A 19,084-nucleotide genomic window follows, 5' to 3' on the forward strand; every position below is an offset into this window, starting at 1 on the left:
TAATAATATTAGCTATATGTTACTAGTTCCTAACATTTTGCTCCTAGCAGTTTTAATCCAAAACATTACTTATTGTTCAATACTTCAAAACGAAAAAGGCCGGCAGGAATAGGTTAACAGGTTTTCTGGAAAACAGATATTGAAAATGTTTTTGAATCTAGACACGCATGATTAGGCCTAATCAAATCTAAAAAGGACTGTTTGGCTGATTTAGACAACAAGTAAAAATCTTTTTTTTTAACGGCTTTAGTGTTATTGCAATGCATGCATTTTATTTTGTCGATTTCATGCGCTTTTCCAATAGCGCCCAAACCGTTGATTTTAGCGATATAGTTTGTTCTGAGAAGTCTTTTTCTATATTAAAGCGCATCTTTTGACGAAAAAAGTTTTATGATCAATTCGCCTAACAGTGAGATAGAAAAACTATTTTTTCAAAACATTTAGAGAGACATATGGTGTCTTCAGCAAAGTTGTAGAATTGGCAATTTGAAACAACTTTGTCAAAGACGCAATTTTTCTGTCTCGTATACTTTTTGAAATATTTGCCGTTGTATGTAAATGGCTAAAATGATTTTTTATCATAATTTTTTTTCCAAGATTTTTAACATTTTTAGTGTTTTTTACAAAATGGTTTGTCATGAAAAAATCTGTGTTTTTTCTGAGCATTTAATCACGCTTTTTTTAAGTAACAAAGTTATTTATGAATTACTCTTTTCTCTAGGGTTAGTTTAGGCCCCTATAACTGCCTTCGGCGCAAAAGGGCGCAGACAACTCTTACAAATCATGAAAGTACCATATCTTTCCTTTTGGTAGTTAATAAAAACTTTTGTCTAAAAGCGTCTTTTCATGGGTTTTTACTAACAAACAAATAAGCTTTACTAAAACAAATTCGACCGATAATTCCTTTACTTTAAGAGATAGAGAGGTGCAATGTTCAGAAAAAACACACTTTTTAAAATATCTAATAACTATGTAGAAGAAATGAAAAATGTAAAAGTATTGTAAAAGGGTTACGATTTTTTTCAACATAATATACACAAAATTGTACGAAAAAACTCGTTTAAGATAATCTAAAAAAATCTGCACTCAGAAAAAATTTATATTCATTTTATTTACTTGCCGTTACATCAATTAGTTTGATAAAGCCTCGTTAGAGATGTTACGCCAATTTACTCGGTCCATGGCTGTGTCCCTCCAATTTCGATTTTGGCCCACGCTCTCCAGATCTTGTTGCAGCTGATCAAGCCACTTCGCTTGCTGTGGTCCCCGCTTTCTTGTACCAACCGGATTCGACGCGAACACCATCTTGGCAGGGTTGTTGTCCGGTAGTCTTGCAACATGCCCTGTCCGAAGCACCCTTCCGGCTTTCGCCACCTTCTGGATACAGGGTTCGCCGTAGAGCCTAACGAGCTCGTGGTTCATTCTCCGCTGCCACACACCGTTCTCCTGCACTCCGGCAAAGATGGTCCTAAGCACCCTTCGTTCGAACACTCCAAATGCTTTCAGGCCCCCTTCCAGCATGGTCCATGGGTGATTCTTTCTCGATCGCAGCTTCTTCTGGAGCCCATAGTAGGCGAGACTGATCCACTGATGATGCGTCTCCGTATTTCACGACTAGTATCCAAGGTAGACGAACTCATCAACCACCTCAAAACTATCCCCGTATATCTAAACACTGCTTCCTAAGCGGGCTCTGTCGTGCTTGGTTTCGCCTATCAGCATGTACTTTGTTTTTAACGCATTCATTCACCACCAAGCCGTCGCTTCACGTTTTAGGCGGATGTAAGGTCTGCCACCGTTCCAAATGTTCTGCCGATAATTTCCATACCATCCGCGAAGCAAATAAATTGGCTAGATCTTGTGAAAATCATATCTCGGTTATTGAACCCGGCTCTCCGCATGACACCTTCTAGTGCGATGATGAGCTCACCAGCTGCATTGTTGTTCTTGAGCTGGTTGATGGCATCCTTAACTTCCCTCAATGTGGGGACAGGTTGGTTTCCTTCATCCGCCGTGCTGACGTAGTCACTTCCTCCGCTGTCGTGACCCTCCGCGCCTGTGTTCTCCGTTCAATTCAGGTGTTCATCGTAGTGCTGCTTCCACCTTTCAAACACCACACGTCCGTCCGTCAAGATGCTTCCATCCTTATCCCTACACATTTCGGCTCGCGGCGCGAAGCCTTTTCGGGATACGTTAAGCTTCTCGTAGAACTTTTGCGTTTCTTGTGAACGATGCAGCCGCTCCATTTATTCTCATTCCGCTTCTTTCAGGCGGTGCTTTTTGTCCCGGAATAGGCGGGTTTGCTGCTTTTGTTTTCTTTTTATATCGCTCCACGTTTTGTCGCGTTCCTTGCTGCAGCATTGCAGCCCGCACTGCAGCCTTCTGCGCCAAAACCTTCCTGCATTCTTCGTCGAACCAATCGTTACATGTCCTCCTTTCCACGTACCCAACGATGCTCTCGGCTGCGTTGATGATGGCTGCTTTTATGTTGCTCCAGCAGTCCTCAAGAGGGGCTTCGTCAAGCTCGCCCTCTTCCGGCAACGCTACCTCGAGATGCTGCGCGTATGCGGTGGCGACGTTCGCTTGCGCCAGTCGCGCTAGGTTATACCGAAGCGGGCGTCGATACCGTACATTGTTGATGATGGATAGTTTTGAGCGCAGTTTCACCATCACTAGATAATGATCAGAGACAATGTTAGCGCCTCGATAGGTTCTGACGTCGGTTATATCGAAGAAGTGCTGTCCATCGATCAAAACACGGTCGATTTGTGATTCCGTCTGCTGTGGTGATCGATACGGGAGGCTGTGTTGGAAGTAGGTGCTGCGAATGTCCATGTTGAATGAATGGCCAAGGCGGCGAAATCTATCAGTCGTAGGTCGTTCTCGTTCGCCAGCCGGTGGGCGCTGAACTTTCCAATCGTCGGCATCCACTTCTCCTCCTGGCCAATCTGAGCGTTCAAATCACCTATGATGATCTTGACGTCGTGGCTTGGGCAGCGGTCGTACTCGCGTTCGAGCTGCGCGTAAAATGCATCCTATCAGTGCTTCCGGGGCTATGCACGTTTATAATGCTGAAGTGTAAGAACCGGCCTTTGAGCCTCAACTTGCACATTCTTTCGTTGATCGGCCACCACCCGATCACGCGCCTTCGCATATCACCCATCACTATAAAAGCTGTTCCCCCAGCTCACGTGTGTTGCCGCAGCTCTGGTAGATGGTATGATTACCTCTAAACGTTCGCACCATCGCTCCTGTCCAGTACACCTCCTGCAGCGCTACGATGTGGAAACCGCGGATCTTCAATACATCGGAAGGTATGCGTGTGCTTCCGAAGAAGTTGAGAGATTTGCAATTCCACGAACCGTGTTTCCAATCGCTAGTCCATTTCCGTCGCTGTGGTCTTTGCCGATTGTTCCGGTCCGTATTCTCTCGTTGACGTTCCTGTGCTGATGTGTGTTACGGTTGGCTTGCAGGGCCTGACACCAACCCCCTAGATTTCCGGAGAACCATTCCCCCTAAATGTTCGGAGGGCCATAGTGCGCAGTTTAGCTTAGAGTCCTTCTCTGGCACTCGGACGATGATCAGCCGCCCCTGACATGGGGGGGAACAGACGCTGTTGTGAGCCGCTCCTAACATGTAGTTCAGACACTCCAGGTTTGCTGAAGCAAACCCCCCTTCCCTGTCAGCATACGACCAAAGCTCCCACCGGGGTTGGTTACCCGATTTTCTCTAAGGTTATTCGTACCCCGGCCAGTACCACGAGGAGGTAGGGATAGGAGATGCTGGGCAAGAGACTGAGGACCACATAATGGGTCTATTTTATTCCTGTAGGTATGCGAGGTACCAATAGTACGCCATGCCCAGCTAGCTTAGCAGCCAGTATTAAGCTTTTTTCATAAAGTAGGATAAATCATTATTGATATGAGCAATTCTCGCTGAAACCAGGCCGCCATCGGCACCCATCCTTAGAATTCCAATTTTATGTCACTGATCGCTAGTTTTTGATTAAACTTAAGGGTGGTCCTTTCGTTTTTCTCAAATTGGTGGACCCCTCGTAAATGAGTTTTAACCTTGTCAGCACTCAACATGTTTAATTTTAATGCTACCATTACACTTACTCTTCTTCTTGTTTTTTATATAAGCAGGATTTGTTAACACTTATTTGCTACCTGAATGATTGTTTTGCATATCTTGGAGTTGAAAAATAGCATAAATGCTTTCATTTATTTGGTCTGAAACCATTGGGAGAAATGAACAATCAGTTGAACAGCTGAGATAAGATAAGAAATAAAGAATCTGATTGTTTTTTAACATAGGCCTTATAATTCAACATATGATGAGCGCTGAGATGATAAAAAATTATTCAACTGCTAAAAACTAAGATGGCGTCGAAATTCAAGATGGCCGCCAGATTTTCCAACCTTAAAATAATACACCTGTGTTTCGGCATAATGTCCACATTAGAACAAAGCCTGCTTCTCATCTTTCAATTTCGCTATTTTTCACATGCATGTTGGGCGGTAGTAAAACCAATACTATATAGTTCAGAAAATCAAGGATTTTTTTTTGCTTAAAAGTTTAAGATTTCTATTCTTAATTAATGCTCTTGTGGCATTGTTTTACGTTAAAACTACATATATTACCACAAAACTTACTAATGTCCTAACGTGCAATTTATAAACTTCATTCAATGACAAAAATGCATATGGTGAAAACATATTTGTTTATTTCAAACAATTTTTTTAGACGGTTTTTATTCATTAAATTTATTTATTCATTATTACTGAATTCAAAGATATGTCGAGGAATTATTCTGTTATTAAAAATCGCATTATAAAAAAACCTGTATTTATAACTTATAAAGCTGAGTATCAGGTTCGGTTCCGGTAGGGACGGAACGTCAGGAAAATGAAGAATAGTAAGAAGAAGAGAATAAGTAACCTTGTTTTTTATTGATAGCCTCTAAATTCGACAGGCTGAGAGCTATCAAGCTGAAAAATTCATTCTGCCACTTAAAATCAAGATGGCGTCAAAATCCAAGATGGCTGCCAGATTTTTTCACTCAAAATAATACTCTTATTCGTCACTCGACTCAAATGAAACACCAACTATTGAAAAAAAATGTCTTTGTTGAATTAAAAATAATGTTTGCGATGATTTCACTTGCCATATACGTCAAAATCGTAGAACATGATTTAGAAAGAAAATCGTTCATTTCATAGGGTAAATACCATTGCTCACCTGGTTTCTGTAGCCTATCTTACGCAATTTTTCCTCAGCTTTCTGATACTGATCTCAGAATTCAAAACGAGCGGTGCGCTAATGGTAAAAAATCGATTTTTCTAACAAAATTCAATTAGGCTAAATTTAAAATGGCCGTCAAAATTTTTTCAACTTCAAATGAAGCTATATCATTTCTATATACGATGCCACTAAGTTTTCTATGTATTCCAAGCGACGACATATCACGTGAAGAAATACACAATGTTTATCAAAAAATAAGCTTTCTCGCAAACTGTTTAGCTAGCTGGCGTACCACCAGTTTGAGAAAAACGAAAGGGCCACCCTTAAGTTTAATCGAAAACTAGCGATCACTGACATAAAATTGGAATTCTAAGGATGGGTGCCGATGGCGGCTTGGTTTCAGTGAGAATTGCTCACATACAGATAATTAGCTCTTTAATGTTAATTCAAGAAACAGTCAGTACTGAAAGTAGAACATGACATAGTAACGCGTTATGATCAAAGGATTTCCTATTGTTGATATTCTGCTTTCGCATACGCACACGCGTCCTATGACGCGTTTACTATGGTAGAACTCTTACAGTCTTGACGCAATGTGTGAAGCTCACAACAATGTGTGGAGCTCAATCCGTCCTGAATTAACGGATAGATTTTATCATTCTCTTGAAGCTCTTATATGGTGACAAACATGACGTCCCATCACATCATAAAAATCAACAAATTAATTTGCTAATCAGTTATTCGACCTCACTTATGAATCCTACACATCAGCGTTGTAGCAATTTTTTTTTTATCGCTATTCGGCCAAACGACCTGTTCGGCCAGATTTCATTTGTCCAAATGGCGTTCGATCAAACGGTTGGACACCATCATGATCAGTAACAATTTGAGCCCCTGAAGTCATAAATTCATAATCCTTCATTGGCCCATAATTAAAAAGATAACGACATTAAAGCAAAGGCCCCCCAAAATGTAAGGAAAATTACTAATTTAGCCTGTACCAACAGAGATAAAACGTATACTGAAATAATATGTGATTAAGCTGATTGCTATTTTTTCTTTAGAATATGTTGATTCAAAGCTGAAAGGTGGAATACAAAAAGTTAGCCTTTTCCAAAGTAATTTCTATACAAACTATACACCACATTTTTTTCGCTGAAATTTGCCAAGCTGATATTTTCAGCAAATCAAATAGCTGAGTTCCAGTAGAAACCTGCTGATTTTTCAGCGTTCTGCACTGAAGATCAGTAATTTACTAAAAATTTCAGGTCGGAAAATTTCAGAAAAAAATTGTTGATATCAGCAAACAATAATTTGGGGTGTAGAAATGGCATCTGCTAAGCAATATCATTTCAAACTGTGAGATGATTTTTCCTTAAATCTAACGTGACCATCAGTCAACATGACATCATCATGGAGTTGAATTTGATTTCAACTCAAAGGTAACGATGATATAGCCATTTTTATTGGTTTCAGTTTTATTCCGAAAAGACGAGTTAGTTATCTTTTGAGTCATGATGAGTGATAATTTTTACTGCTTAAGCAACTTTATTGCGTTTAATCTAATACCTATAATCATATCACTAAGAGCCCATACTTTTCCTAAAAGTCCACACAACACTTATTGTCTGTATCTACACTTCCAGGAATCATCCTCAGTGGGAATGAAATATCACAAATCCTGCTGTCGCTCATCCTCTCCTATGTGGGAGGACACAGAAATCGTCCCCGGTGGATAGCATGGGGTGTCGTCTTCTGCGCCCTCTCCTGCTTCATTCTGGCGATGCCACACTTCATCTACGGAGCGGGAGAAGCAGCGCTACAGCTCACAAAGGAGTTCATCAACGACCAGGAAGCGGAAGCGCTGCTCAACAGCCATAACTTGACGAGGATCGTCAAGAGCACCAATCGACTGTGCCTGGACACATTCAGTCCGAAGGAGTGCCACGATATCATCTCAGTTGTTCCACTGGTATTAATATTCATGTCCCAGTTTGTGCTGGGCATCGGAAACACCCTCTACTACTCATTAGGTCAAACCTATCTGGACGATAACACTAAGAAAACCAACACACCACTAATGCTGGCTTACGCATCTTCGCTGCGAACGTTTGGACCCGTCGTAGGATTCGCTTTAGGTAAGGACTAGGGGCAGTAGCGCAACCAGGATTTGGCTCTAGGGGGGGTTTTGTGAATTTCAAAATACTCTTTGAGAAGATATTTTCTGACAAAAAATCGAATTGATGAATTTAAGTAAGTTTTTTTGCATAGTAAAATAACTTAGGCAATTGCAATACATGCGCGTGATGCTATTCAACCGCTATATTTTGAAATTTTTCAACAATATAAATGACTTCGATTATTAAGTGCAGCAATTTGCAATACAAATCATTGCCCCTATTGTTGTAGAAGGTGAAAAGTTAATCAAGATTGCAAAACTAAACTGCCAGAAGAAGACGAATTGTCACATCTTACAGAAATGGCAATCTAGAAAATCGAGTAAAAAAGTCAAAAATGAGTTCTGCTTTCATTGTGAATATTTTATTTGCAAATGTGTGATAACACCCTAAAATTTTCAATGCTACAATTAAATTTTGTTTTTGGAAGACTTAGTACATAATACGATTGTTTTACTAGTTTAGTGGGACGCCAATGCATTCATATTTTTAATGGACAAATCCAAAAATTTTAAATTAACACCCTATGTATTTTTTACGATTTACTTAAAAAATAGAATGTAATTATTGATTCATTCCTACAAAATCACAACATTGTTGAAATTCCTATTGGTGGCGAATGCTTCAACTGGGAGCTAAATTCAATAGCATTCGCAGATTTGTTTTTCTCTCTAATTTTTAAAAATCAAGGAATTCATATGCTCTGGAGATCGCAAACTTTGGCAAAATGCTGAGGCAACTGTAAGAATTTTGATATTTAAGATACTGTATCAATGAAAAGATTCCAATATATCTGAAGGTTGTTGTTCAAACTGCTGACTCAACGCTTTCAGTTTGATGAAAAAAGGCCTGAATTTTTTGTTATTCATAAGCTTTTTATAGCAGTTTTATTTTTATCAAACTCCATTAAGAGTTTAAGAAAAAAACAACAACTTTGAAGAATAAATCTGTAAAAACTACTGACATGAACAGTGTTCATACGAACCAAACTAAGTTACTGCTCTGTAGTTGTATGATGTGTAGTGTTGAATTTCAAAAATATACTTGGAAGCCTTATAATTTTTCGGCTCTGGGGGGGGGGGTTTGACCCCCAAAACCCCCCCCTTGGTTGCGCCACTGACTAGGGGTTAGATTAGTACCCTAAGGATGAGCTCGGTTTAAGCCTATTCAAACCATTTTTTATTTTGGCTAAATTAGTCTTCTTATTCTTTTTCTTCTTTTTGGCGTTACGTCCCAACTGAGACAGAGCCTGCTTCTCAATGCGGGCGCATTCAAGCGATAAAATTATGGCTCGTCTGTCAATGTTTGTTGAATTTTCCAAAGCTTGGAATCACTAGAGAAATTCCTAGACAGAAGAGTCTCTGACATTATTCCATAAATAAGAAATTACAAGAAGAATTCCTGATACTTTTCTTCGAGGAATCTGAGAACAGATTCCTGAAGAACCTGTTAAATAGTCGCGAGTTCAGAGAAACCTCTTGAATTTTGTAGCAGGATACACTGCAAACAAAATCAGGAATAAACGTAACTTTAAAGACCATTTTGATTAAAATGGAGGCTTCTAAAAAGTCTCCAATTTTTAGAAACTTGCATTTAAATAAAAAGCGACTAAGGACCAGCTGCCAACCCTGTAATAACAAGTATGAGTGAATTTATTTACGTAACTAGAATATCTATTTTTCCTGGTCAAATCTTTTAACAGGAAATAATTTTTTGGACTGCAATGTACTTTTGTCAATATTAAAACCGAAAATTGTTGATTTTTTTGGTCCATATTACTTTTTTATTATTCATCAAAATTCCAAATATGTATAGAACGCCACAAAAATAGTGCTCATCTTATCCGCCTACCACACTTGTCCAAGAAGATATTACAACTTAACCATGACTGCTTTGTTCTACAGGATACTTTGCCCTTAAGATTTACATTGATCCGACGAAAACCCCGGTCATCGAAAGTTCCGATCCACGATGGTTGGGAGCCTGGTGGCTCGGGTGGATCATACTGGGAATCGCTATGCTGTTTTTCGCAGCTCTGATAGGGTTGTTCCCCAAAGAATTGCCCAAAAAGCAGGATGATGCCAATAGGTTGGAATTTATTTAATATTTTTGAAACTAATTTTAGATTAATATGTTTTAAATATTTCAGGCCCAAATCAACTATGCCAGTAATACTGATGAACGATGCTGAAGCGTTTGGAAAGGAAAAAAATCCTTTGAGCAAAACGAAAGAACAAAATGGACTAGCAGTGCAGAGTAAAGACGATGTTGGCACAATCGTGGAGTTTCCGCAGTTGAAAGGTAAGGCTTCATAAATTACACCATATTACAGAAAGCGGGAAACGGAACCAGGCCGTTAGGTTAAATGCCGATGGGCCAAATTGATAGGTCGAAATGGTCGGTAGGCATAATAAGCTTATTGAAATCATTGGGTCGTTGGGGCGGAAATGGAAAGGAAAATGGAAGGGTCGTTAGGGCGGAAAGTCGTAATATGAACGAACTGTAAGGCCAAACGTTATAAAACAGAATGCCGTTAGCCCGAAAACTCCCGTTTGGCTTTTCGACCAGAAAATGACATCATTCTGAAAAGAGCACTAGGCTGAAAAGTACATTAGGCCGAAAGAGTTATTTTATATGACAATTATCAGGCCATTTAACTGGAAACGGTTAGGTTAAAAAGGGACCTTAGACAGTCTACGCGGAAACGGGATTCAGCTCAATTTTGGGTTGTTCCAACGCAATTCCGTAGTTGAGCACAATTGCTCATTTTTTTCTAAATTTACAAGGTTTCCACTAGGCAGTTTATTTTTCATGATGCCCCGACAGACCGTTATTATGAAAAAAATTGTCCATCAAATCTAAACACAGGGTTCGATTTCTGAGGTCATTCTGCACCTCTGGGCCAATTTTTGAAAAAAGCTCACTGAAGTTTGCCTTTTTATTCGCTCAATAATTTTCGCTTCTCTTCTTAAATAAATGTGCTTAGAAAGCCAAGAATAAGCGTTTTATACAGGGCAAACTGATAATGATGTTTCATTTAGGCATGCTTGCATTAATCGTTGCTCTCTTTGCATTATTATTACAAACTGCTTTAGTTTTCGAAACACTTTTCAGTGTTGTAAGGATTGCGAGGTGTTTTGGCAAAGTTGTTAACGAAATAATAGATCTATGAAGTCTGATAAGCCTTTATCAAGCAACAGTGTAGAAATGTCGTTTCCTTTTACAAGTTGCGGATTCCTAAGTTGGTTACGTACTTAATCTGTAAAAAGAGATATTCGTAGCCAGAACACGTGTTTTTTCTACACGGGAAACATTATTATCATACGTCACAAGTGTTATATGGCTCTTCAACAAATTCATCTCCATCTTCATCAAGCTCTGCTTCAGCACCAACACATCTGAATCTGCTTCTTTCTCTACATGCAACCATATACGTTTGGGTAGAGTAAATGGCATTACAAGCTTTATCTTAGTTGTCCATCTTTAAAATAGTGAAACCCTGCTTTACTGCACTGCGATAGATTTCAATAAAGTCATCGTCTGCAAAAAAAAATTCAAATGCGACAAAACGCAATATTGAACAGTAAATTCGGAAACTCATCTCTTTTCATTACATGTAATTTGTCAGCTTAATCAGCTTAACCCCTCTACCGGCAGCTTCATTTTTCACCGCTGAAAAAATATTCAAATCGCGATAGCTTTTTTGTTTCTTGATATTTTTGCTCCATATTTTCGCAAGCCCTCAAAAAACTCTTCTAGTTTAAGAATATGTGTCGGTATTGATAATTAGTCATCTGGATCCGGAGATATTCCAAAATTCCTTGGGGACCGACGCGTAGCCATAACCCACGTAAATATCTCAGGCTACAGAATTTTTATCGTATTCGGATATTCACTCCACGGAATGATACATTAATGCGAGTATGTTGTGAAAAATGACGCAATTTGGTGCAGCCGTCTTTGAGTAATGAGCGTTTATGTTTCGGGTACCACGCTGGACAAATAAACCCCTTGAAAACTTCAAAAAACCTCATATCGTAATTTTTAAATTTCTCAAAGAATACTGAACCAATTTATATGATTTTTTCAGAGTAGCTCCTTATTACTTGGCTTTGTATAGTACACATTTTATGTTTTTGATGGATTGACCAAAAATAAAATGGCCGCCAAAGACATTTTATATGGAGAATGTCGGTCCCCCAAGGAATATCTGAATATCTTCAAAACTAGGTAACCAATGAGTAATGTCGGCACAGAGTCTTAAACTAGAAGAGTTTTTTGAGATCAAGTGAAAAAATGGTGCAGAAATATCGAGAAACAAAAAAGTTATAGCGATTTGAATATTTTTTAACGGTTAAAATTGAAGCTGCCGGTAGAGGGGTTAATCAAGTCTGCAATAGATAGATTTTCGTCACTGAGTCAAACACGACCTAGAAATCAATAAACAGATTGAAGATGAATCCCAAATAAATAAAACGGAGTAAATGGTTGCATGTATATAGAGTGGAAGTCCTAGTGACGTTGATACTTAAGTAGTACTTACTGGGGATTTGTTTAACCTTTCGGTCGTCGCGCGAATTTTTGTAACGAGAGTAGTCGCGCGTTGTACTTTGTACAACACCCTTGGTTTTGCGAATATCTCAGGAGTCTGACCATTTAGAAAGATGACGTCTTCGGCAAAATTGTTCAGTAGCTCCAGGGCTATCATTATTTTAACCAAGAAATTTGAGATTTTGCCACTAGGCGGCGCTAGTGAGCATGAAACTTTTGTTTCGCAGATCTCAGGATCCTGACCACTTAGAAAGATGGCGTCTTCGGCAAAGTTTTTCGATAACTCAAGGACTATCATTGTTTGAACCAGTTTATTCAAAATTTTGCCACCAGGCGGCGCAGTGAGCATAAATCATATGTTTCGCAAATATCTTAGGAGCCTGATCACTTAGAAAGATGGCGTCTTTGGCAGAGTTGTTCAGTAGCTTATATTCTTTCTTTGTTTAATCCTTTAAGTTCGAGATTTTGTTAAATAATGATAGTCGCTTCTAGCTTCTGAAAAATTTCATGCTCACTAGCGCCACCTGGTGCAAAATATCCTATTTCTTGGCTCAAATAATGATAGCCCTTGAGCTACTGAACTACTTTGCTGAAGACATTATCATTCTAAGTGGTCAGGCTCCTGAGATATCTGCAAACAAAAGTTTCATGCTCACTAGCGCCGCCTAGTGGCAAAAATTTGAATCAACTAGCTCGAACAATGATAGTCCTTAACTTACTCAACAACTTTGCCAAAGACGCCATCCTTCTAAAGGGTCAGGATCTTGAAATATCTGCAAAACAAAAGTAAAACTTCCATGCCCACTAGTGCCACCTAGCGGTCAAATTTCGAATTAAATGAGGTACTCTCGGATAGCGCTTCACCTCCAGAACAACTTTTCTAAAAACCCAAAGTTTCTCTATTATCTGGATTTTGAGATATACCATGACCCCACAGTTATGGATCAAATAGTGTGGAGTCCAACCTATAAAATTCAATAAAACGACATGGAAAACGTAAAATTGTAATTTAAAAGCACGAATCGAATCGTTTCAAATTGGAACTTCGGTTAGTAAACTGTTTTGAGTGTAATATTTACATAGGATTGCATAAAAATTAAAAATTGTGTCGGTTCCTGAAAACCATATTATGGATCAATTTTCATATTATGGATCAAATTGTGACATATTACGGATCAGTGCGCAAAATCAAGATATTTTCAACTCAATGCATCTGTATTGCATGGTATGGCGAAATTTGACAATGTGATTTATTACTGCAAACAATAGCAGTGTTAGAGCTGGAAACAAGGGTAAAATGCCCTATTTATTGTGATACTGCATTGTAGTAACTGAGACATGAACTGTTTTCGCTCCACACCAAGTTTTCCACCCATTTTTGTCTGCTAAAATATGAAATTTACAAACCTTGATGTTTTATTAGTTTTATCCTTAGTGCTATTGTCTGAAAATGTCGAATCCAATGCATAAAATAGCAGAAATCTACATTCTTTGGAAGTGATCCATAACCGTGGTAAACAATCATTTCCTGGCCCATATTATGGATCACTAGTTAGAAGTGCTAATATTCGGTATTTTGAATAAAAATTCAAGTAAAATGTTTTCCAAAGATGAATTCATACTAAATCGAAGTGAACGAGCATAAAACATGCTATAATATTTGAATTTTACCACTTGTGGGAGCTTATGAATGCTGACGGCACTCCTTACAGAAAACGACCATTTAATGATAGCTGTGTGGTACCAACTAAACATTTGTCAAATACACCGTTATTTAGCGGTTGGATGTTGTGCTCAACATTACAAATGGTAGAAGACAAATAGTATAACATGCGAAAAATATGTTTTACGTCAACGTTTATGTTTTGAGCGAGTTATACGATGTTGAACGCCAAAGTGATCCGTCACTGTGGGTGATCCGTAACTGTGTGGGCATGGTACCGATTTCGAACTATGGTTTACTCGAACCGTATATAGTGCGTTCATTATTATGCGACTTCCATGTACATTTGTTGATTTTATCGTATTATAAAGGGTCATACTGTAAATTAACGACTTCGAAGCGTTTTATATTAGAATTTTACAGAAGATTTTAAAATAAAAAATAAGAATAATTTTAGGAGAATCACGAGTTTTGAGAAAAAATGCTAGAGGAATTTTGGCAAAATTGAACCCTTGGAAACCCCCATGTCGAATCCCTAGAAGAAATGTTGGAGAAATGTATAGAATTAAGATAAGAAAAAGTTCTGCAAGTATTTCCATTGATAAACTATTGGTAGAATTCCATGAGCTGCTGTAACTTGTAAAGCTGCTCAAAAATTGTTTAAAAATATCAAAGAATTTCTGGTAGAATTTTTCATAATTATCAGAAACGGGATATCTGGAGTGATCGCTGAAGGATTTTTTGCAGTAATCTCTGGGAATATCCCTGGAGAAATTTCTAAAAAATCTCGTGGAAAACTCCGTTTGAAATTTTTGGAGGTTTTCATGGAGAATATCATGGATTAGAATCTGACAGAAGGTCGAAAGGACTGAAGGTCAAGAGATAAAAAGGTCGAAGATTAAAAAGTAAGGGACAAAGGATCGAAAATATTTACTCAAAGAAAGTAAAATTTCCCTCCAAGCAAATCGTTTTCGACCTTTTTTTCTTTCGATCTTTTGCCTTTCGACATTTTGTTGTTTGACCTTTTGTCCATACCCTTGAAGGCATTGTTACTAAGATTCATTTCAGTTGCATTTCAGAATGGACTCATAAAGGTAGTGGGGTGGGGGCAAGAAGGACACCTTAAGATATACCAGATCAAATTATGACTGATTATCACAAATTGTTCCAGTGTAAGGGAAAGCTCACTTCTTGTTCTAAATGATGTAGGAAAAGTGTACCAGTTATTAGTATAGTGGTTCCCTATTTGGACATATGTGAAATTTTGATAACTTTCGCATTTTTAATCTTTATTAATGTTTTGACATCAAGATATTTCTTAAATCTCACTTCTACAACATACAAAACCTTGCAAAATGTGAAGACGCTCAAGTAATCACGTATGGCGAAATAGGGAACCACTATGTCCATAAGTGGTACACCTACTCTAATTGATGAGATTTCGAAAAATAAGAAATACATGTAGGTTTGAGATTTTCGAAAATGTTTTTTTTTTTATGAAATTTTTTAACAAGGTACGGGACAAGTGTGCCACTCGTATGGGGCCGTCCATAAATGACGTAGCATTTTTTCACTGATTTTTTACAAACCCCCCTACCCCCTTGTAGCATTTCGTCACAAATGCTGATACCCCCCCTTGGAAAATACGTAGCATATCAAGCAATTCCCCCCTCCCCCCTATATATTTTTTTATTTGTTTTCCTTAGCAATTGGGTTAAAACAAAAAAAAATGAATTCAGAAGTTCAATATAAAGTTTGATATTAATTACTGACTGAAACGTAAACTGAGTTTTAAAAAAACCTTTCCCTGTTTATGTTGTTGACTGAATTGTACTACTTTTGCTGTTGTTACAATGAACACAAGTTTACAGCTGAAAATATAGAAAAATGGATAAATCATTGATTGTATTGATGAAGAGTTAGAGTAACGAGTTAGGATACAATAGATTTTATAATATTTTGAAACGAAATTTCGTTACATTAGAGGATTGTTTTCTGATTATTCGTTGTTAGGAAATAGATTTCAATAAAAATTATCAACAATATAGCTTAATTTGAAATGGATATTCGTCATTATTATACAAATTGAAATCCATTTAGCAATCAGTTACCAGATGTAGAAAAGATTACACTTGTAATATTTGGAATGTTCAGAAAGTCTTATTATACAGGTTATTTATCTTTATTAATATTTCAGCTTAACTTCAATATCATTCCCCATACTAAAATAATCTTACATAACCTGTTACAAACCAATTGAATACTAAAAATAATCTTTCCTAATATTGAATAATAGAACAATTTCGATAACACTCGAATCTGCTGTCCAGGTTTTTCCACCAAATTGTATTCAGGCTATTCCATCAAGAGCATTGATATATTACAAGAAATCCATGAGTTGATTAGGTGGAAATCTTCTGCAACATTGAGAGCATAATTTCACTGAATAAATATCTTGTTTAGTGTAATATTTGCCAAACCGAACATGTGTTTTTTTAAGAAATAAGCTCTTACAGAAAATATGATTAAAACTAAAACAATGTTTTCCAAGTTGTTAAAGCATTGATTTTTAATGACCCCTATGGGGCAAAAAGCAATAAATACTGATGAAAACTGCGGGATCAAATTTTTCTTTATAGTAAAACGGTAATTTTACAAAATATCTAATTTTTCATTCTATTTGACTATCGGAATAATAGTAAAATTAGTAAGAAACCTTTATGAATAGCCTAGATGGTTCCTTTGATTATAATTAATAGAAAATATTTATTTAATGCAATATTAGACAAGAAAAACAAAAAATCATTGGCCTTTCTATGAGGAAATTGCGGTGTCCCTCTTGCCCCTTAAGATATACAGTCAACCCTCCCTATACTCGATATTGAAGGGACCATCGAGTTAGGGAGGTATCGAGTTACAGAACCAAGGATGGCAATCTAGTGATCATGACAAAATCCACGATGCATCGCGGTTGTTCTTTATCGTGCGATCATAGAAACAACGATTAACCTTTTGTCGTTGAGATATCACAACAAACTACTCTCCGCGATTAATGCATCGTTCTACGTGTGGGCTAGCGATTAAGTGTTCGCGAGCCATAGTTTTATCATTCTGATGATTGTTCCATTGTTATCTGTTGATTTCCTTTCGGATATATTGTTTGTGATTCTAGAATCATTCGGGCATGGTTTTAACGAAAAATAAAAGTGCGAATGCGCCATGATTCAAGTTCACCGCTACTTGTAACAACATCCGATAAACTCTTTGTCTCACGGCAAACATTGCATCGGATGCTCCTTATACAATGCGTACAATGCGCCTTATGTCGGTACAATGGTTCTCTAACTCGATATCGAGATTTATTTATTTGTATTTGATCCATCTGACATAAAATTTGTCTTAATGAATATAAGTGAAACTAAAAAAAAAAACGAGCAATAAACAACAACATTACATGAAATGCACACTTAACTATGTCTAAAGTATTCAGCAAATCGATTACGAAGCGTCGTCATAGTGATGTTAAAATCGAAAAGATGATAAATTTCGTTGAATTTCGTTGCCATATATCTAGTTGGGTCATGCTGTCCGTATAGAGTGTTCCGACTGCCGAGACTGACAAAATTCCGTCTACGCAGATTCCGCTCCGGAGCGTAGATGCTGACATCAGCCAGAAGGGATGACGAATCGTTGTCCCCTTGAAGCAACTTGACTACAAAAGCGGCTTGCGATACACAACGCCTGTTCTCCAAAGTATCAATCCCCAATAAACGACAGCGGTCTTCGTAAGGAGGCAGGTTACTGGGATCACGCCAAGGAAGATTTCTAAGGGCGTGGCGCAGGAATTTTCTCTGAACAGATTCAATTCGGGTAATCCAACTGGCGTGGAACGGACACCACACTATCGCAGCAAATTCCAGAATAGAACGAACTAGAGCGCAGTAAAGGGATCTCAGACACAGCGGGTCGGTGAAACCTTCAGTTACCTTCAGAACAAAACCAAGCTGTTTGTTTGCTCTCGAAACGATGTCATTGAAGTGATAGTTGAACGTGAATTCTTCGTCCAACCAAACGCCCAAATCACGGACACGTTGTACTCGTTCAATCGCTGTACCAGATAGCGTGTATTGGAAATGAATAGGGTTCCGCTTTCGGTTAAACGATATAACTTGGCATTTTTCAATGCTCAACGTCATGCAGTTTCGTGAGCACCACGCTTCGAAAGCATTCAACAATCTCTGAAGGTGATGGCAGTCATCCAAGGAGTCGACGATCATATAGACTTTTGTATCATCGGCGTAGAACAGCCTGGTCCCGGGCGGTAAGACTAGAGATGCATCGTTGATGAATAGTGAGAACAACAAAGGCCCAAGATTGCTGCCTTGTGGCACTCCGGATAAATTCGTGAATGAGCTCGATTCATTAGAGCCTATTTTTACGCATAACGATCGGTTGGTGAGATATGATTCAAACCAATCGATGAAGCTATCGGACACGCCACATTTGCGAAGTTTTTGTAGAAGGAATCCGTGGTCAACACGATCAAACGCCGCTTTCAAGTCCAGATACACTGCGTCCACCTGTTTACCAGCATCGATCGCTCGTATGCATTGCGTTGAAAACTCGACGAGGTTAGTAGTGACCGACCTTTTCGGGAAGAAACCATGCTGATCACTGGAGATGTACTGTTTGCAGCTATTGAATAAGGAGTCGTTGATGATAATTTCAAATACCTTTGAGCAGACACATAGTGAAGTAATACCACGGTAATTACTCACGCTACGTTTGTCACCTTTTTTATGGATTGGAAATAGGAACGACATTTTCCAACTTCGTGGGAATACTCGGCATCCAAGTGAACGATTGAACAGCTTCACCAAAGGTATAAGCAACGCTGAGCATCTTTTTAGTAGCACTGGCGGAATCCCGTCTGGTCCAGGAGTGTAGGAGGGCTTCAGCTTGGTTATCGCACTTGCTACTTCCCGTTCAGAGATTTCAAACATTTCATAGCTGAAGACATCACGAGTAGTATCATCCAATGCAACATGAACTTGCGATGGCGCAGCAACGAAATTGTTGAAAGCACGTTGGAACTGTGCCGCGAAGAGTTCGCATTTGTCGCTGGCGCAGTCGGCTGAATTCTCGTCTAGGTACATCGATGTCGGTAGGCCGTTTTCTTTCCTTTTCGAATTTATGAACGACCAAAATTGTTTTGGGTTCGTACGTAGGTTCTGTTCCGTTCTTCGTTTATAGCGAGCATACAGTAAAGCATTATAATTCCTGTACTCACGACTTGCTTCATTGAATGCCAATTTTGTCTGTTGCGATCGATTATTGCAATAGCACCGAAGGGCTGCAGAACGTCGGCGCCTAAGCAGACGTAATTGACCGTTAGACCAAGGCGGCTTGCTGGGCGGGCGACGCGGTGGAACATTATTCGTGACTGCTT

At 38.5% G+C, this 19,084-nt stretch overlaps 1 protein-coding gene across 3 annotated transcripts in view; it reads left to right on the top strand.

Annotated features, from left to right (window-relative positions):
- The window catches only part of LOC5569501 (solute carrier organic anion transporter family member 3A1), a 63,324-nt gene that overhangs the window by 38,751 nt on the left and 5,489 nt on the right, over positions 1-19,084 (top strand). For all 3 annotated transcript variants that reach the window (XM_021844781.1, XM_001658533.2, XM_021844783.1), the window contains exons 4-6: positions 6,891-7,382; positions 9,326-9,509; positions 9,571-9,722. In XM_021844781.1, the coding sequence (XP_021700473.1) occupies positions 6,891-7,382; positions 9,326-9,509; positions 9,571-9,722 (828 nt within the window). The remainder of the gene's footprint in view (positions 1-6,890; positions 7,383-9,325; positions 9,510-9,570; positions 9,723-19,084) is intronic.

Source organism: Aedes aegypti, chromosome 2 (assembly GCF_002204515.2).
Source record: "Aedes aegypti strain LVP_AGWG chromosome 2, AaegL5.0 Primary Assembly, whole genome shotgun sequence".
Lineage (NCBI taxonomy): Eukaryota > Metazoa > Arthropoda > Insecta > Diptera > Culicidae > Aedes > Aedes aegypti.